This window comes from Centropristis striata, chromosome 1 (assembly GCF_030273125.1).
Source record: "Centropristis striata isolate RG_2023a ecotype Rhode Island chromosome 1, C.striata_1.0, whole genome shotgun sequence".
In the NCBI taxonomy this organism is placed as follows: Eukaryota; Metazoa; Chordata; class Actinopteri; order Perciformes; family Serranidae; genus Centropristis; species Centropristis striata.
The window spans coordinates 1,352,482-1,368,860 of NC_081517.1; the positions used below are offsets into that span (position 1 = coordinate 1,352,482).

The 16,379-nt window shown below is 36.7% G+C and overlaps 1 protein-coding gene across 1 annotated transcript; it reads right to left on the minus strand.

Annotated features, from left to right (window-relative positions):
- LOC131961888 (mitochondrial adenyl nucleotide antiporter SLC25A23-like) lies at positions 1-14,687 on the minus strand (the record flags this gene model as incomplete). Its single annotated transcript, XM_059326843.1, has 10 exons — positions 1-915; positions 2,730-2,877; positions 2,962-3,129; positions 4,507-4,620; positions 5,459-5,611; positions 6,927-7,085; positions 8,038-8,149; positions 9,192-9,279; positions 9,844-9,967; positions 14,490-14,687. Coding segments are annotated over 10 exons (1,476 nt in total), but the record flags the coding sequence as incomplete, so codon positions are not given.
- Between the last annotated feature and the right edge of the window lie 1,692 nt (positions 14,688-16,379).

A 16,379-nucleotide genomic window follows, 5' to 3' on the forward strand; every position in this document is an offset into this window, starting at 1 on the left:
GTGAAGCGCTGTGAATACTTTCGCACTGTAACATAGTTAATCAGGTAATAAGTGATTCCACTTGCCATCTCTAAATAACCACAGGTATTGAACGCAGCACCCCTGGGGGTTAGTGTCGTGCACCCCGGGGGCAGCTGCATTCAGACCTTGTGGTGTAACGGTAAGGTTACGGGCTATGAGCTCCGTCTTTTTTCTTTAATATATTAATTTAATTTCACTTTATTTTAGTAGAAACTTAACGTGTCTTTTAATTTTATATTTTTCAGAGGGATGCACCTGTTTTTATTTCATCAGGTATGATTTTTGTATTTTTCTGTATGATTTTTGTGTTTATTGTCGGGCATTCGGACCTTGTGGCGTAACGAGGGATGCACCTGTTTTTATTTCATCAGAATAAATGGCTGGATGCCAATCCCATGTCCTGGTCTCGACTTAATAACAACGCAGAGAGAGCACAAAGCCGCTACACCAGTTGGGGTGAGGTTCTTCAAATGTGAGGCTTTCACAACTCATTACATATAATGATGATCTACTGTTTTTCTCTTTTCCTTCCATGTTTTCTTTCCATCCTGTCATCCTCATTCTGAAAACTCAAGACTTATGATCACAGGAGCATGAACTCATCCAGTCAAGGCCCAGGTCCTCATGCATTGCCAACAGATCTGTGCGTGCTTGTCGTTGAAAAAGCCACCTCAAACCGTCTTTACCCCGTCCGTTTCCCACCCCTCCTACCCTCGATGTCCACTCCCAGCGCTATCCTGGTGTACTCGTAGACCACGTAGGACACGCTGACGGCAGGGATGACCTTCAGCAGGTTGGGGGAAATCCCTCGATAAAGTCCGGCCACGCCTTCCTGGGTCACGATGGTTTGAAGCAAGGCCAGAAAGGAGGGTTTAGGGGCTCCCTTCACTGAAGCTGAGGGGAGAGAAGAAGAAAAGTTCTAGAAACTCATTCTGGTCTCCGACTACATGTGAAATCTGTGCACAGTAGTCTTGTTTGCTCTTGATTCTCTCTCTAATTGTACAAGTTTGTATCACTAAGTTAAAGGAGCAGTTCGTACGTTTTACGGGGGGTCAATTGGCACTCAATTTACCTCATGAATAAATTATAGCATTTTAAGTAGCCATTTATTTATTCTTATACTTATTTATTACATCACATGTCCTTGTTCTTGTTTTTGTCCTTGTTTAGCTCGGTATTTTTTAAATGTTTTTACTCATGTTGTTTTGTGTTATGATTATTATAACTATGCACCTTATGCAGTGGCACTTTCAATTTCGTTGTATAGTGAACTATATAATGACAATAAAGACTATTTGATTGATTGATTTGATTGAAATAGAATATTCAAAGTTATGTTTTCATTGGTGAATAATCACCTTAAACTTATAGGCTTTGTCCACCACCGCCGGGTTCCCAGCTGGTGCCCAATTGTGCCCTGTTCTTTGGTTTTCCACCGCCAAAGAGCCTGCTCCCAGCTGGGAAAACGGGTTCCACAGCGGCGCTAACTCTTTGCTAGTCTTTACCCGCGAGTGCTTCGTCAGGTTGCTGGGGGCGGGGTTATCTCACATGCATGTTGTAACATGCATGTTGTCCGTGACCCCCGCTCACTGAACACAATCTCACACGCACAGTTCAGATCACCCAAAAAAGAAACAAAATGACCAAAAAAAGGAAACAAAATGACCTAAAAAGACACAAATTGACCACAAAATGATCAAAAAAAGACACAAATTGCCCACAAAATGATCAAAAAGACACAAAATGACAAAAAAAAGACACAAAATGACAAAAAAAGACACAAATTGACTACAAAATGATCAAAAAAAGACACAAAATGACAAAAAAAGACACACAATGACAAAAAAAAGAAACAAAATGATAAAAAAAAAGACACAAAATGACCTAAAAAGACACAAAATTACCAAAAAAAAGACACAAAATGACCAAAAAAAGACATTAAGTGACCAAAAAGACTAAAACACATTAACACACGCTGACTTCAAAAATGATTTGGCGATCCCCAGAAATCATCTCGCGACCCCAATTGGGGTCCCGACCCCAAGGTTGAGAATAGCTGCTTTAAGGGTCCATCCTGGTGGTTTAACTTTTTTTTTTTTAACTGCAAATGTGGTAAACAATCTAGCATTTTATGTTAAAAAAAAAACAGTATAGATGTGGAATCACAGCACTGCTAACCTTTCATTCAAAGCTCATCACAGAGTTTGAAGTAGAAAGCAGAGTTTGAGTTCAGATTTTGTTAAGACTTTATAAGAGTATATCGTTAGCCTCATAGCATAATTGCCTAAGTCATACTTTGGCCAAATTGTGATATTTGCCTAACTTTACTCTCCTACTACTGCTGCATCTTTCTGCCTTATTGCCTTAATGTTCTCAACCTATCAGAACACTTGTTAGAGTCCAAAATCACTTTCTGCCTTAGTCATCTCCTTGACTACATACAAACCAAACTACATTATTTTAAGAGAAAAATGGCCTTAGTCAGGGCATATTCTGCCTAAGCCACTTTTATATGTTATGAAATCGATGTGTTTAATTTTTTATGCAAACTTGTTCACACTTCTATTTGAACTTACTGTTACAATATCAATTAAAAATACCAATGGGCTTCCTAAAAATTGTGTTTTTTCTTGTTTCCCAAAAACGTTCAAATATGACTTAGGCAAATATGCTATGAGGCTAACGATATTCCAAAGCGTTATCCTGACCTTGTGCCTGCATGCGGGTGCGGATCAGTGCCAGCGGGTAACTGGCCAGCTGTCCACAGGTGCTGGACACGGCGCCACAGCCCACCAGCACCATGACCCCTGGGTCAGCGATGCCCTGGTTCCTGTTCAGCCAGGCAAACTTCAGAGTCTAGGGAATAGAAGGAGTGAGAAGATGGTAAAATCTAAGGAGATGCGCTGAGACAGCCGTGTGCTTCTTGTTTGTCTCTCTGACCTCGTAGACAGCCAGGTCAATGCCTGCATAGGGGACAATGCTCAGCAGGTTGGGGACGTAGCCCTTGTAGAAGGCTGTGACGCCTTCTTTCTCCAGAATCTGCCTGGCACAGTCTGCTATCCCTGAGAATTGGCCTGTTTTTCTCAGTGTGAGACGGGTCTTCAGCACCTATGAGGACAAGAGATGGAAAGGAAACAACAAGGATAAACAGAGAAAATCATATCATTTGTCATGCAACCCAGAAAGTACGTTTAACCCTTTGATGCACAACATGGGTCTAACCCTAACCCTAATTTTATGTTATCCTGTATCCATTTTTTAATAAAATCCCTCTTCTAATGCACAACATGGGTCAAAAATGACCCGTATCCATTTTTTAACTAAGTAGCTTGCTAAGCTAAATACTTAGCTTACTTCTTAGCTAAGTATTTAGCTAATTAGCTTGCTAAGCTAACTACTTAGCTAACTTCTTGACTAAGTATTTAGCTTAGTAGCTTGCTAAGCTAACTACTTAGCTAACTTCTTGACTAAGTATTTAGCTAAGTAGCTTGCTAAGCTAACTACTTAGCTAACTTCTTGACTAAGTATTTAGCTAAGTAGCTTGCTAAGCTAACTACTTAGCTTACTTCTTAGCTAAGTATTTAGCTAATTAGCTTGCTAAGCTAACTACTTAGCTAACTTCTTGACTAAGTATTTAGCTAAGTAGCTTGCTAAGCTAACTACTTAGCTAACTTCTTGACTAAGTATTTAGCTAAGTAGCTTGCTAAGCTAACTACTTAGCTAACTTCTTGACTAAGTATTTAGCTAAGTAGCTTGCTAAGCTAAATACTTAGCTTACTTCTTAGCTAAGTATTTAGCTAAGTAGCTTGCTAAGCTAACTACTTAGCTAACTTCTTGACTAAGTATTTAGCTAAGTAGCTTGCTAAGCTAAATACTTAGCTTACTTCTTAGCTAAGTATTTAGCTAATTAGCTTGCTAAGCTAACTACTTAGCTAACTTCTTGACTAAGTATTTAGCTAAGTAGCTTGCTAAGCTAACTACTTAGCTAACTTCTTGACTAAGTATTTAGCTAAGTAGCTTGCTAAGCTAAATACTTAGCTTACTTCTTAGCTAAGTATTTAGCTAATTAACTTGCTAAGCTAACTACTTAGCTAACTTCTTGACTAAGTATTTAGCTAAGTAGCTTACTAAGCTAACTACTTAGCTAACTTCTTGGCTAAGTAGTTAGCTTAGCAAGCTATTTAGCCAAGTAGTTAGCTGTGTAATAACACAAAAACTTTTTTTTCCTCATAAAGTATGAGAAGCAAAATGGAAATAATGATCTGTTGTTATCAAATACAAGATATTTAAAGAATACTTGGAATATTCAATCTTAAAATAAGTTGATATCAAAAGATAGAGCACAGAAACACACAGCAGCATTAAATAACATGAGAAATGAATGAGGGTCATTTTTGACCCATGTTGTGCATTAGAAGGGGGGTCAATATGTTGTGCATCAAAGGGTTAATATGATTGTTTTTATGTGTATTACCCAGATATTACCTCCATTGGGTAGATGGCTGTCTGAGCTGTAGCTCCAGCTAAAGAACCAGCAAAAAACCTCTCATGGACCCTTAAAGTTCTTGATTCGTGTCTGCCACGCATTACATTCTTGATCTGTGAGTTAAACAGCAAAGGATAGAATAAAACAAAGATAATGTGAGGGATTTTGAAGATTGATATCACTCTCCACATTCAAACTCTATCTATCTATCTTCTTATGTGCATTTTAACAAGAAACTGATGAAATGTTGAAGTATTCCTTTAAAAATTTGACTGGGAAAATGACTGAGGAGTTACACAAGAAAAAAAATACACTACTGGTCAAAAGTTTTAGAACACACCAACTTTTCCAGAATTTAATTGAAAATTATGCAGTTTAATGTCTCAGTGTACTCTGAAATTAATGCACATTTGCAACATTTAAAATTAATTATTGAGCATGATAGTGTTTTGAAAGTAAAAAAAAGATTCAAAATCACATTTTATGTTGGACTAAAGGACTAAAAAAAGACACAAAATGACAAAAAAAGACACAAAATGACCAAAAAAGACACCAAAAGACACAAAATGACTAAAAAAAGACACAAAATTACCAAAAAAGACAAACAAAGACATGAAAAGAATTCAAAAATGGACAAAACAGCCCAAGACTCCATAGAGTTAAGTTGTTAACCCATTTCTTGTTCCCTGAAAAAGGCCTACTTGTATAATTCTGAAATGTACATTATTTTCCAGTTTTGGTTAAGCTTACCTTTTTTTATTTACCTCTGGCAGTTCACCACTTACCTTTGGACCCTTTCAAGCTGTTCATTTGATTTGAACTGCTTGAATTTCAATAAAAAACTGGAAAAATTGGGGTGTTCTAAAACTTTTGACCGGTAGTGTATATAAAATGAGAAATTATTATAAATGCAAAAAACAAAACTAAAACCAGAAGGACTGGTCTCCCCACCTGTTCATAAGCTGTGAACTTGATGGCAGTTTCAGGAGCAATTTTCAGCACATTCATCCCGTTTCCCCTCCACAGCGACCGCACGCCTCCTTCTTTCAACATGTACTTGAAGCCGCTCACTACATTCCCTCTGAAATCAATGAAGCCATGAACCTGGAAGAGGAGGGTCAGAGAGGAAGACGTTGTGTAAAGCAGGAAAGACCGAATGAAGGTTCACCTGAACAGACGTTCTCACAAAGATCATGGTTCCGTGGTTCAGACTGATCTAAAACAGGAGTTCTCAACCTTTTTGAGTCACGACCCCCAATTTAACATGCATCCTGTCCGTGACCCCCGCTAACTGAACACAATCTCACACGCACAGTTCAGATCACCCAAAAAAGAAACAAAATTACCAAAAAAAGACACAAAATTACCAAAAAAAACACAACATGACCAAGAAGACACAAATGACCAAAAAAAGGAAACAAATTGACCAAAAAAGACACAAATTGACCACAAAATGATCAAAAAAAGACACAAAATTACCCAAAAAAAAGACATTAAGTGACCAAAAAGACTAAAACACATTGAAGCCTGACAAGCGGATACGTCGTTTTGTAGTATTTGTATAAGCTCTCAAATACTTTTTGAATTTCATTTCTATCTGCTACAGAGGCTGAAAAATCTATTATTTAGTAGAAGCGTTGACACTTCTGTTGAATTTCCAGAAAAACTTCAGGTTTTAGGGGCTGATTTTAAAATCGCCCAGAGGTTTTACAGGCAGTTTTAGGCATTAATGGGTTAATCTAAGTCCTTTGCTATCAGTCTAAAGGTTCATTCTGACCTCCTGATTGTATAACAGTCAGCTTCAAGCCAGAGACTCCTTCTAAAGTAACAACTTGATACTTTGGGATTTGTCAGAAAAGACACAAAATTACCCCAAAAATAATCAAATTGACCACAAAATAAAATGTTTTTAAAAAGACAAAATGACCAAAAAAAGACACAAATTGACCAAAAAGACAAACAATTACCAAAAAAAGACACAAAATTACCAAAAAGACACAAAATGACCAAAAAAAAGACACAAAATTACCAAAAAAAACCAAAATGACCAAAAAAATACATAAAATTAAGCAAAAGGACTCAAAATGACCACAAATTGACCCAAAAAGACACAAAATGACAAAAAAACCCAAAATGACCAAAAAAAGACAAAAAAAGACAAAATGACCAAAGAAAGACACAAAATGACTAAAAAAGACACAAAATGACCAAAAAAGACAAAAAAAGACAAAATGATTTAAAAAAAAGACAGTAAATGACCAAAAAGACTAAAACACATGAACACTTTAACACAGTGGAGACAGAGCTGACTTCCAAAATGATTTGGTGACCCCCAGAAATCATCTCGCGACCCCAATTGGGGTCCCGACCCCAAGGTTGAGAGTGACTGATCTAAAGGATGAGACCTTAACTGACTGACCTGTCTGAAGACCTTGAGGCGGTCTAACGGGGCCGTCCCTGTCCGGGACACGGCTCCAGCCACGGCTCCAGACATCAGCTGCCTCCACACATAGCCAGACTTCTTCTCCTCCTCAGAGAACTCATCGGGGACAGTCAGCTGCTCACCGATATCCAACATCTACTGAACCCGTGGTGAATGAAATAAGGGTCCAATAATATCATAATAAATGGGGGAAAAAAGAAAAAAGAGTGTGTCTGTCAGTCAGAGGTAAAACACTTTACACAAATCAAACTCGAAACGCCAATTTCCTCTTTAAATCCTGTCTACTTTGTTGAACAGTGGGTTATCATGTTCATATTGTTTACTGTAGAAGACACAGTACACCAAGGTTATTATAGTTAACGAAAACTAATGAAATAACGCAAACTAGAATTGAAAAAACATTTTCGTTAACTGAAATAAAAATAAAAACTAGAGTTTTTAAAAAAACGATAATTAACTGAAACTGTATTTTGTGGTTACAAAACTAACTAAAACTAACTAAAATTATAGTGAAAATGTCCTTAGTTTTCATTTTTGTCAACTTTTTTCATTCATAATTCAGTGTTTCTATTTGAACATGCAACACATGGTGAATATGTTTACTGAGACTGGGATGTTTACACTAGAACCAAAATTCAAAACACCCAGAACTGTAAGAGTTAATAACCTTATTGGGGCTGAGATGATAAACCAAAGGAAATAAAGGAAACATTTATTATGACTTCTTTCAATCACGCACCCAACACATAGCCCATTACAAAAAAACTAAAACTAACACTAAAACTAATAAAAACTAAACTAAAACTAAGCATTTTCAAAAAATAAAAACTAAACTAAAACTAGAAAACTCACTCTAAAAACTAACTAAAACTAACTGAATTTGAAAACAAAAATTCACAACAAAATTAAAACTAAAACTAATGAAAAATCCAAAACTATTATAACCTTGCAGTACAGGTATTGCAAATATGTGTGTCTGTTTGGCAATAGTTGCTTCAGAGATGCTTTAACGCATCATGTCGTCATTAAGAGAAACACAACGCTGTTCTTGCTCAAGGTGTGTGTGTTGAAGTGTGTGTGACCTCACCATTGAGCGTTTCCAGTAGCGCGCTACATCCTCCATGTTGGTGAGAGGCTTAAACAGGAAGTACTCTCGCCACTCAGTCCAGTCAATCGTCATGGTGCCGTCTTTGTCCATTCTGAGGGACAAACACGTAAACGAGGAGGGAAATTTAAAGATGGTAGTATCTGTAAATTACCTTTATCAATCAATCAATCAGACTTTATTTGTATAGCACTTTTCATACAAGAGAGATGCAACACAAAGCGCTTTACATAAAAAAGAAAGAAGAAAATAATGATAAAGAAAAGGTAACGAAACATAGAAATGTGAGGAAACACTGGAGGCAGGTTAGAAATAAATTAGATAAAGGATAAAGTAAGATAAAATAAAATAAGATAAATATATATAAATATAATAATAATAATAATAATAATAATAATAATAAAAAATAAAAAGTAAAAGTCAATAATGACAATGGAAAGTATATTTTTATATAAAATATAATATAATAAAAAGCTAGATAAAAAAAGATAAAACAATACATAAATAGTTAAGAACTAGAGCATGATAATATATATATATAGAAATAGACTAATAAATAGTAGCAAATTAATAAATAAATAAAAGAGAAGATGTAATAACACTAAGATGCATGAGCAGAAAAATCTCTAAAAATGGTTCAGGTAAAAGCCAAGTTAAAAAGATAAGTCTTCAGTTTGCTCTTAAAAATATGAGCAACGTTCTTTAGCAACGTTCTTTGTGGTGTATTGTATAAGTTGGTGACCGGAAGTAAATGGAACGATGAAATTAAACAACGAACGGTGTGTATATATATATATATATACACACATATATATATATATGGTATCAAAAAGTTCTATAGTGCCTGGCTGACAGTGGCACAAGGTTTGTTGGTTTGTTGTACTTTATTTCCTTCTCTATGTTTATTAGTGGCTATTTTTGAAGATATTATAATTGTAAAAATGATTATGTGCTAATGCTAATGTTGGCTATTTACAGTGATTTTACAAGGTGGAGCTACGGTTCGTTAATAAATCTGGTTAAACATCAGTAAAGGAGTCGGCTGTCATTCAGCCAGGGATGCTACAGGATCATTAAGGTGAATTCTGATAATATGACAATGAGGGATCATTTAATGACTCAGCAGGATTAACAACCTTTGCAGAATCCTGGTGGCGTCCTCGAGGCTAACGTCCACACCGACGGTGCGTAGAGAGTGCTGGATCTCTGCTGCATCTATGTGACCTGGAAATATAACAATAGCATAGAAAGCATTTTAAAATTGTCTCAAAAGGAAGATTACACTGTAAAAAAGGTTTGTAGGAATAACAGTAATACACTGTCAAATGCATCAGAAATAGGGCATAAAATGAAAAATTGTATATCACTGTATTAGACGCTTTTAATTACCGTAAATCAAAGAATAGCACAAAAATGTCATGTCATAAACTGGAAGAAACACACAGTTTTGCTGTAAAATATAACATTTTCATGCAAAATGTATGGAGAAATACCCTGATGTGTGAATGAATGACACAATTACCCTAAAAAATAACAGGATTATTCAGACTGAATTACAGTTTTTTTGCTGATATTTACATTTAAATTTACAGTAGAAAATCCACTCACTGTAATTTTTACGGTGAAGTTCTGGCAACCACAGCTGCCGGTATTTTACCGTAAATTAAACAGATTATTTTTTTACAGTGTATGATAATAACAATAATTAGTAATACATTAGAGACAAATAAAAAATAAATTAGAGACATTAACTATTGTTTTAACTGTGTACTATTGGCTGCTACAGACCGTCATTGTTTCTGTCCAGGCTCTTAAACATGAGTTTGAGCTCTTTTTCATGGGTGCGAAGAAACTGTGTGAACTCTTCAAAGTCCAGAACTCCGTCCTGGTTGGTGTCTCCGGCCTCCACAATCTGAGAAAAGATCCAAGATAATTGATTGGGCATTTGACAGATATTTGGTCAGGAAATTAAAAAGTTCTAGTTACCCAGAGGGTAGGTTGTAAACACAAGTGTAAAAATGCTTCATAAGTTTAAGTCAGAAACTCTCATAGAGCTGCTACGCCCATCTTCCTTAATGTGACTAAAATATACACTACCGGTCAAAAGTTTTAGAACACCCCAATTTTACCCAATTTTCACCAATTTTCACCCCAAGGTAAATAAAAAAAGGTAAAATATAATGTACATTTCAGAATTATACAAGTAGGCCTTTTTCAGGGAACAAGAAATGGGTTAACAACTTAACTCTATGGAGTCTTGGGCTATTTTGTCCATTTTTGAATTCTTTTCATGTCTTTGTAAGTCATTTTGTGTCTTTTTTTAGTCATTTTGTGTCTTTTTTTTGTCATTTTGTGTCTTTTTTTAGTCATTTTGTGTCTTTTTTTAGTCCTTTAGTCCAACATAAGATGTGATTTTGAATCTTTTTTTTACTTTCAAAACACTATCATGCTCAATAAAGAATTTTAAATGTTGCAAATGTGCATTAATTTCAGAGTACACTGAGACATTAAACTGCATCATTTTCAATTAAATTCTGGAAAAGTTGGTGTGTTCTAAAACTTTTGACCAGTAGTGTATCTTAACCCATTCCCACCAGGATCATCAGTATTTGATTCATTCTGTACAACAATATAAGTTTGTTTGAGCTATCAGCACAAAAACATGTCAATTACATTGCAAAAACTGCCTTGTTTCATCTAAAACACATTGCCTGTCTTCAGCCCATCCTCTCCTTCTCAGCTGCTGAAGGCTCATTCTCATCTTCATCATCTCATCATGACTCTATCTACTGTTGCAGCAGCATCTTTGGAGGCAAATCCTCCAAAATCAACAGACAGATGGACGACAGACATATCACACAGAATGTACAAGCTAGAAAGTAATATTGCTTTATAATACAGCATGTTGTGCAATTGAGTGTAAAATGTGTAAAAAAAAGTGTAAAATACTGTGCAGTTTGTGTTGATTTGACTATACACCAAGGTTATAATAGTTTTGGATTTTTCATTAGTTTTAGTTTTAATTTCGTTGTGAATTTTTGTTTTCAAATTCAGTTAGTTTTAGTTAGTTTTTAGAGTGAGTTTTCTAGTTTTAGTTTAGTTTTTATTTTTTTTAAATGCTTAGTTTTAGTTTAGTTTTTATTAGTTTTAGTGTTAGTTTTAGTTTTTTTGTAATGGGCTATGTGTTGGTGCCAAATTCAAAGAGGTCATAATAAATGTTTCCTTTATTTCCTTTGGTTTATCATCTCAGCCCCAATAAGGTTATTAACTCTTACAGTTCTGGGTGTTTTGAATTTTGGTTCTAGTGTAGACATCCCAGTCTCAGTAAACATATTCACCATGTGTTGCATGTTCAAATAGAAACACTGAATTATGAATGAAAAAAAGTTGACAAAAACGAAAACTAAGGACATTTTCACTATAATTTTAGTTAGTTTTAGTTAGTTTTGTAACCACACAATACAGTTTCAGTTAGTTATCGTTTTTTTTAAAAACACTAGTTTTTATTTTATTTCAGTTAACGAAAATGTTTTTTCAATTCTAGTTTTCGTTATTTCGTTAGTTTTCGTTAACTATAATAACCTTGCTCTACACATTCAAATATTAAAAAACAAAACATAAAAATGTGTTTTCAATGGTACTTATATGTTGCTGTTTAAACTATCAAAATCATTTTTATAAAGGTACAGTTAATCTATGATCCAGTCCCATAACTGAAATCTTGTATAAAAAGTATTGAAAAAGTCTGGCCTACTGAACATAATGTACTCTCTGACGTAGTCTAAATCAGTGGTTTCCTAACCTTCTTGGTTTATGACCCCCTAAAACAAAGCTATGTCTATATCTGACCCCTCATCACTGGTTGCATAAGTCGACTGGTTGTGATCAAGTCAACCAGAACGGGAAAATTCTCCTTTATTCTATTTGAATATTGATTAATTATTAAAATCAAGTACCTTTGTGTTGCAGAAATATGTTTTTTAGCACGGCAAATAAATGTAGATTAAAACAGGAGATATTCAAATTGCTCCAAAACAATATTGACACAAAAAATAATTAGAAATGGTTGACCGACTTTATGTGAAAAGAGATCAAGTGTAGGACCAAGAGAAAGGTTACTGCTCTCATCTTACAGAGTCCTGCTCCTCCAACCAAAATAGACAGCATGCTGCCCTTTACTCACACACACACACACACACACACACACACACACACCAACCCTAACTCAAAACTACTACACTGCAAAAAAAGCCAACTTGTATTTTGTAGTTGGTAAAACTTGGAAATATAAATTATTGACATTTAGGGCAATAATGTAAGTTAGCACAACAAAGGAAGCCAGTTGTCTGCTCAAAAACAAGTTGGTGAGTTGTTGTTACTTATATCTTTAAGTTGGGGTTCACAACAAGGGACAATAGTTCTGATAACTCTTATTTCTTTGTTGGGAAATGCGGGAAAAAGGTGAAATTCATTAGCGAAAGCTAGCAGCTAAATGATGCTAGCAGCTAACTGATGCTAGCAGCTAACTGATGCTAGTGGCGCTGCTTGTTACAGCTACAAGAGTAGCCATTAGCGTATCAATGCTAACTCAAAATTGTGGTCGCAACATTAGCTGACATTTCACAGCAGCGTTACAATCGTGCCAATTCAGCACATTGCAGAAGTTAGCAGAAGTAAGGATTAAAAGTTATTACAATGTAAAATTATAATTTAGTACAACTTACAGTTGAGTTAACAAAAATCTGAATTCAGAGTTGAGCAAACTCAAAAACAAAACTTAAAATATTTAGTTTAATTGTCCAACTTAAAATTTTATTGAAGTTTGTTGCCTTGAAATTCTGAGTTCACCCAACTTTTCTTTTTTTGCAGAGTAGTATAAAATTGAATATGTACTTTTTAGGGACCTGTTCCCAACAGGGAGGTGAGTCCCCACAACGTGGTAAACATGTTTAACATGAGTCATATATTTTCACAAATGCACACAGAAGAGAAAGAGGGAGAAGTGGCAGATAGGAGCTGATGGTGACCCACACATCACATTTTTTGCCAAAACAAACAGATAAACAGAGCTTCAGGACAGAGGCAGTCTGTGTGTATTCACAATAAAGTTGTGCTGTTGATGTTCTTAGACAGGACTGTTGCACAAACAGAACTAGAGGCTCACACACTGACTCCACTTGGAAGGAAGTCACAGGAACTTTACTCTCCATGTTTAATGTGGAGAGGAGAGATCACTGGGTCATCTGACTTTCTATTAGAGAAGGAAATCCCTGCACTGCAAAAAAGTGTTGTCTAAAAACAAGATAAAACAGTAAATCTGAGGGAAATTATCTTTCTGCATGGACAGATAATTTACCTTGACAAGATTTCTTAAATTAAGATTATTAAATCTAGAAATAAGCATGTTGAACACTTAATATAAGAAATTAACTCTTAAAATTAATAAATTATCTAACACTTCTAAATCTAAAGTTTTTTATTTTTATCTTGGTAAGAACCAAATAATCATCAGGTCACTCTGCTCGGGCCAGTTCATCACTGCTGGCAGCTTTAATTTATCTGGTTTTAAGAGTTAATTTCTTATTTTAAGCGTACAACATGCTTATTTCTAGATTTAATAATCTAAATTTAAGAAATCTTGTCAAGTGAAATTATCTGACCATGCAGCAAGATCATTTCCCTCAGATTTACTGTTTTTATCCTGGTTTTAGACACCTTAGACCCCTTTAGACATTTGCAGTGTGCAAACACCTCCCTCTCTCTCTCAAACACACACACACACACACACACACACACACACACACACAGGCATATGTATAACAGGTTAAACCATAGGATTGGTTTAAACAATGGCTCTGTCACCAGTCTAGCAACAAATTATTTCAAGCATACCAGTTTAAAACCTTCTTAGTTGGTCAAATGTGCCACTATGTGCATGTTGGTTAATACAGTTTTAGTAGAGAACAAATAAGTGATGCTCTGTGTAACATGATCAGCCCTCTATCAATCTATTTCCACAGATTAGATTCTTTAATATGACCTAGGGTGGCTGACATTACATCAATTAGCCGCAAGCATCAGTTAGCCGCTAGCTTTCACTAATGAATTTCACCGTTTTCCCGCATTTCACAGCAAAGAAATAAGAGTTATCAGAACTATTGTCCCTTGTTGTGAACCCCAACTTAAAGATATAAGTAACAACAACTCACCAACTTGTTTTTGAGCAGACAACTGGCTTCCTTTGTTGTGCTAACTTACATTATTGCCATAAATGTCAGTAATTTATATTTCCAAGTTTTACCAACTTAAATCACTGTTTTAGGCCAAAAAATACAAGTTGGCTTTTTTGCAGTGTGGTAGTTTTGAGTTAGGGTTGGTGTGTGTGTGTGTGTGTGTGTGTGTGTATATAATATACAGGTGTGCTGCTGTCTTACCTTCTGCAGGGAGCTTCTAGAAAGCCCTCTGCCTGCCAGCCCTGTGCGTAGCTCAGAGATGTCGATGTGTCCATCTTTGTTTACGTCCAGCTGATCAAACAGCTCCGCCCAGTGCTGCTCCCTGTCCTGGTCCGGACCGGGGGACCTCCTGTCCTGGTCCAGACCGGGGGACCTCCTGTCCTGGTCCGGACCAGGGGACCTCCTGTCCTGGTCCAGACCGGGGGACTTCCTGTCCTGGTCTGGACCAGGGGACCTCCTGTCCTGGTCCAGACCGGGGGACTTCCTGTCCTGGTCTGGACCAGGGGACCTCCTGTCCTGGTCTGGACCAGGGGACTTCCTGTCCTGGCAGCGCGCCCAAGGGAACCACTGGGGCCTCATAACTGGTTCCAGTCAGAGTCAGCTGATGGGATACAGAGGCATCAGTTTAATCACCATAAATAGGACATCCTTACAGCCTTAATCCCTTAATTACTCACTTGTACAGATACAAATGCAAGGTCTTTTTAAAAGTCATTATAGTACAGACAATAAAATCCAAACTTGTGATGTACGTTTACATTATTGGACCAGTGGTTCTCAACCTGGGGGTCAGGGACAACACAATGGGTCGCAAGATGATTCTGGTGGTTCCATAAAGGAGAACTCCACTGGTATAACATTGCAATCCATTTTTACACTCTGAATGGACCATTTTATATATTTAATATATTATATTTAAACGGATACAGCAGAACCAGAGATATTGTCCTACAATTATTATAAATGAATCCTTGAGTGGTCCGAAATGGTTCAATTTAGCACCAAATCTGTGTCGCAAAATTGCATATGAGGCATAATTGAGCATGATAACGGCCTTCATATACTCATTTTATAATTTTCTATGCCTTTATAACTCTAAACCTAAAAGAACAAGCAGGCTCCTCACCAGAACACAATCTTGTTGTTTTTTTAAACGTATTTATGACTAGAACAGTTTGAAACAGTGCTGAGCTGCAGCTTAAATTAACTATTAAACTACTGCTTTAGTCTGTCAGAGACAACAGTATATCTGTCTTGGTTACTCTCTATATATTGAGTATTACTCCTACTACATACTGTATAGGGGCAGCGGGGCACCACCTGTTAAAGTTGACTCACCCAGCTCGGTTTGCATTACAGGACTGGTTTATTATAACATTATAACATAATAATCTTTGTGTCCAACCTCTGAATATTTACTTAAGACATGCAGCTATACACCAGCAGCTTCCAAAAATATTATTTTTCAAGGTCAGAGACATTTCTTGACGTGAGTGGATCAATAACAGATGATTAGTGAAAGTATGAGTCTATACCGATATATCAATAACGTTATAACGCGCAGGCTGCAGCAGGTTGATCACAGTAGACCGGATCAGTCCATATTCTGCATTCATCAGCCTAAACCTGATCCTCAGTCTGTTATGGTCTAGTAGTAAATCCTCCGAGACCATTTTGAGATTCACTCACTGTCTGTTTATCTCCAAACCGAGCCGCGGCCCATGGCAGGACGCACTGGATCAGGATCAGGATCAGGATCAGGAGGAACCAGCGGGTCCGGAGCTCAGTTCCGGTCTGGGTCCGCGTCGTGGAACCGGATTTGACACCAGCTGAGCAGTCCCGGGACTGGACCAGTATTGATCGCTCCGTCTTGCAGATCTCACGGCGACTCTTGTTGAGGAAACAGGAAGCGAGAAACACAGCTCCACTCCCCGCTGCTGCAGCCTGCAGGACTCACTGCACAGGGACGACATAGGGACTACATAGGGACTACATAGGGACTACACAGGGACGACATGTGTTTAATAAACACTATACAGGCTGTGGACGGCCACTGATCCGGTCAGTTATAGATATTGTTTGGTAGTGATG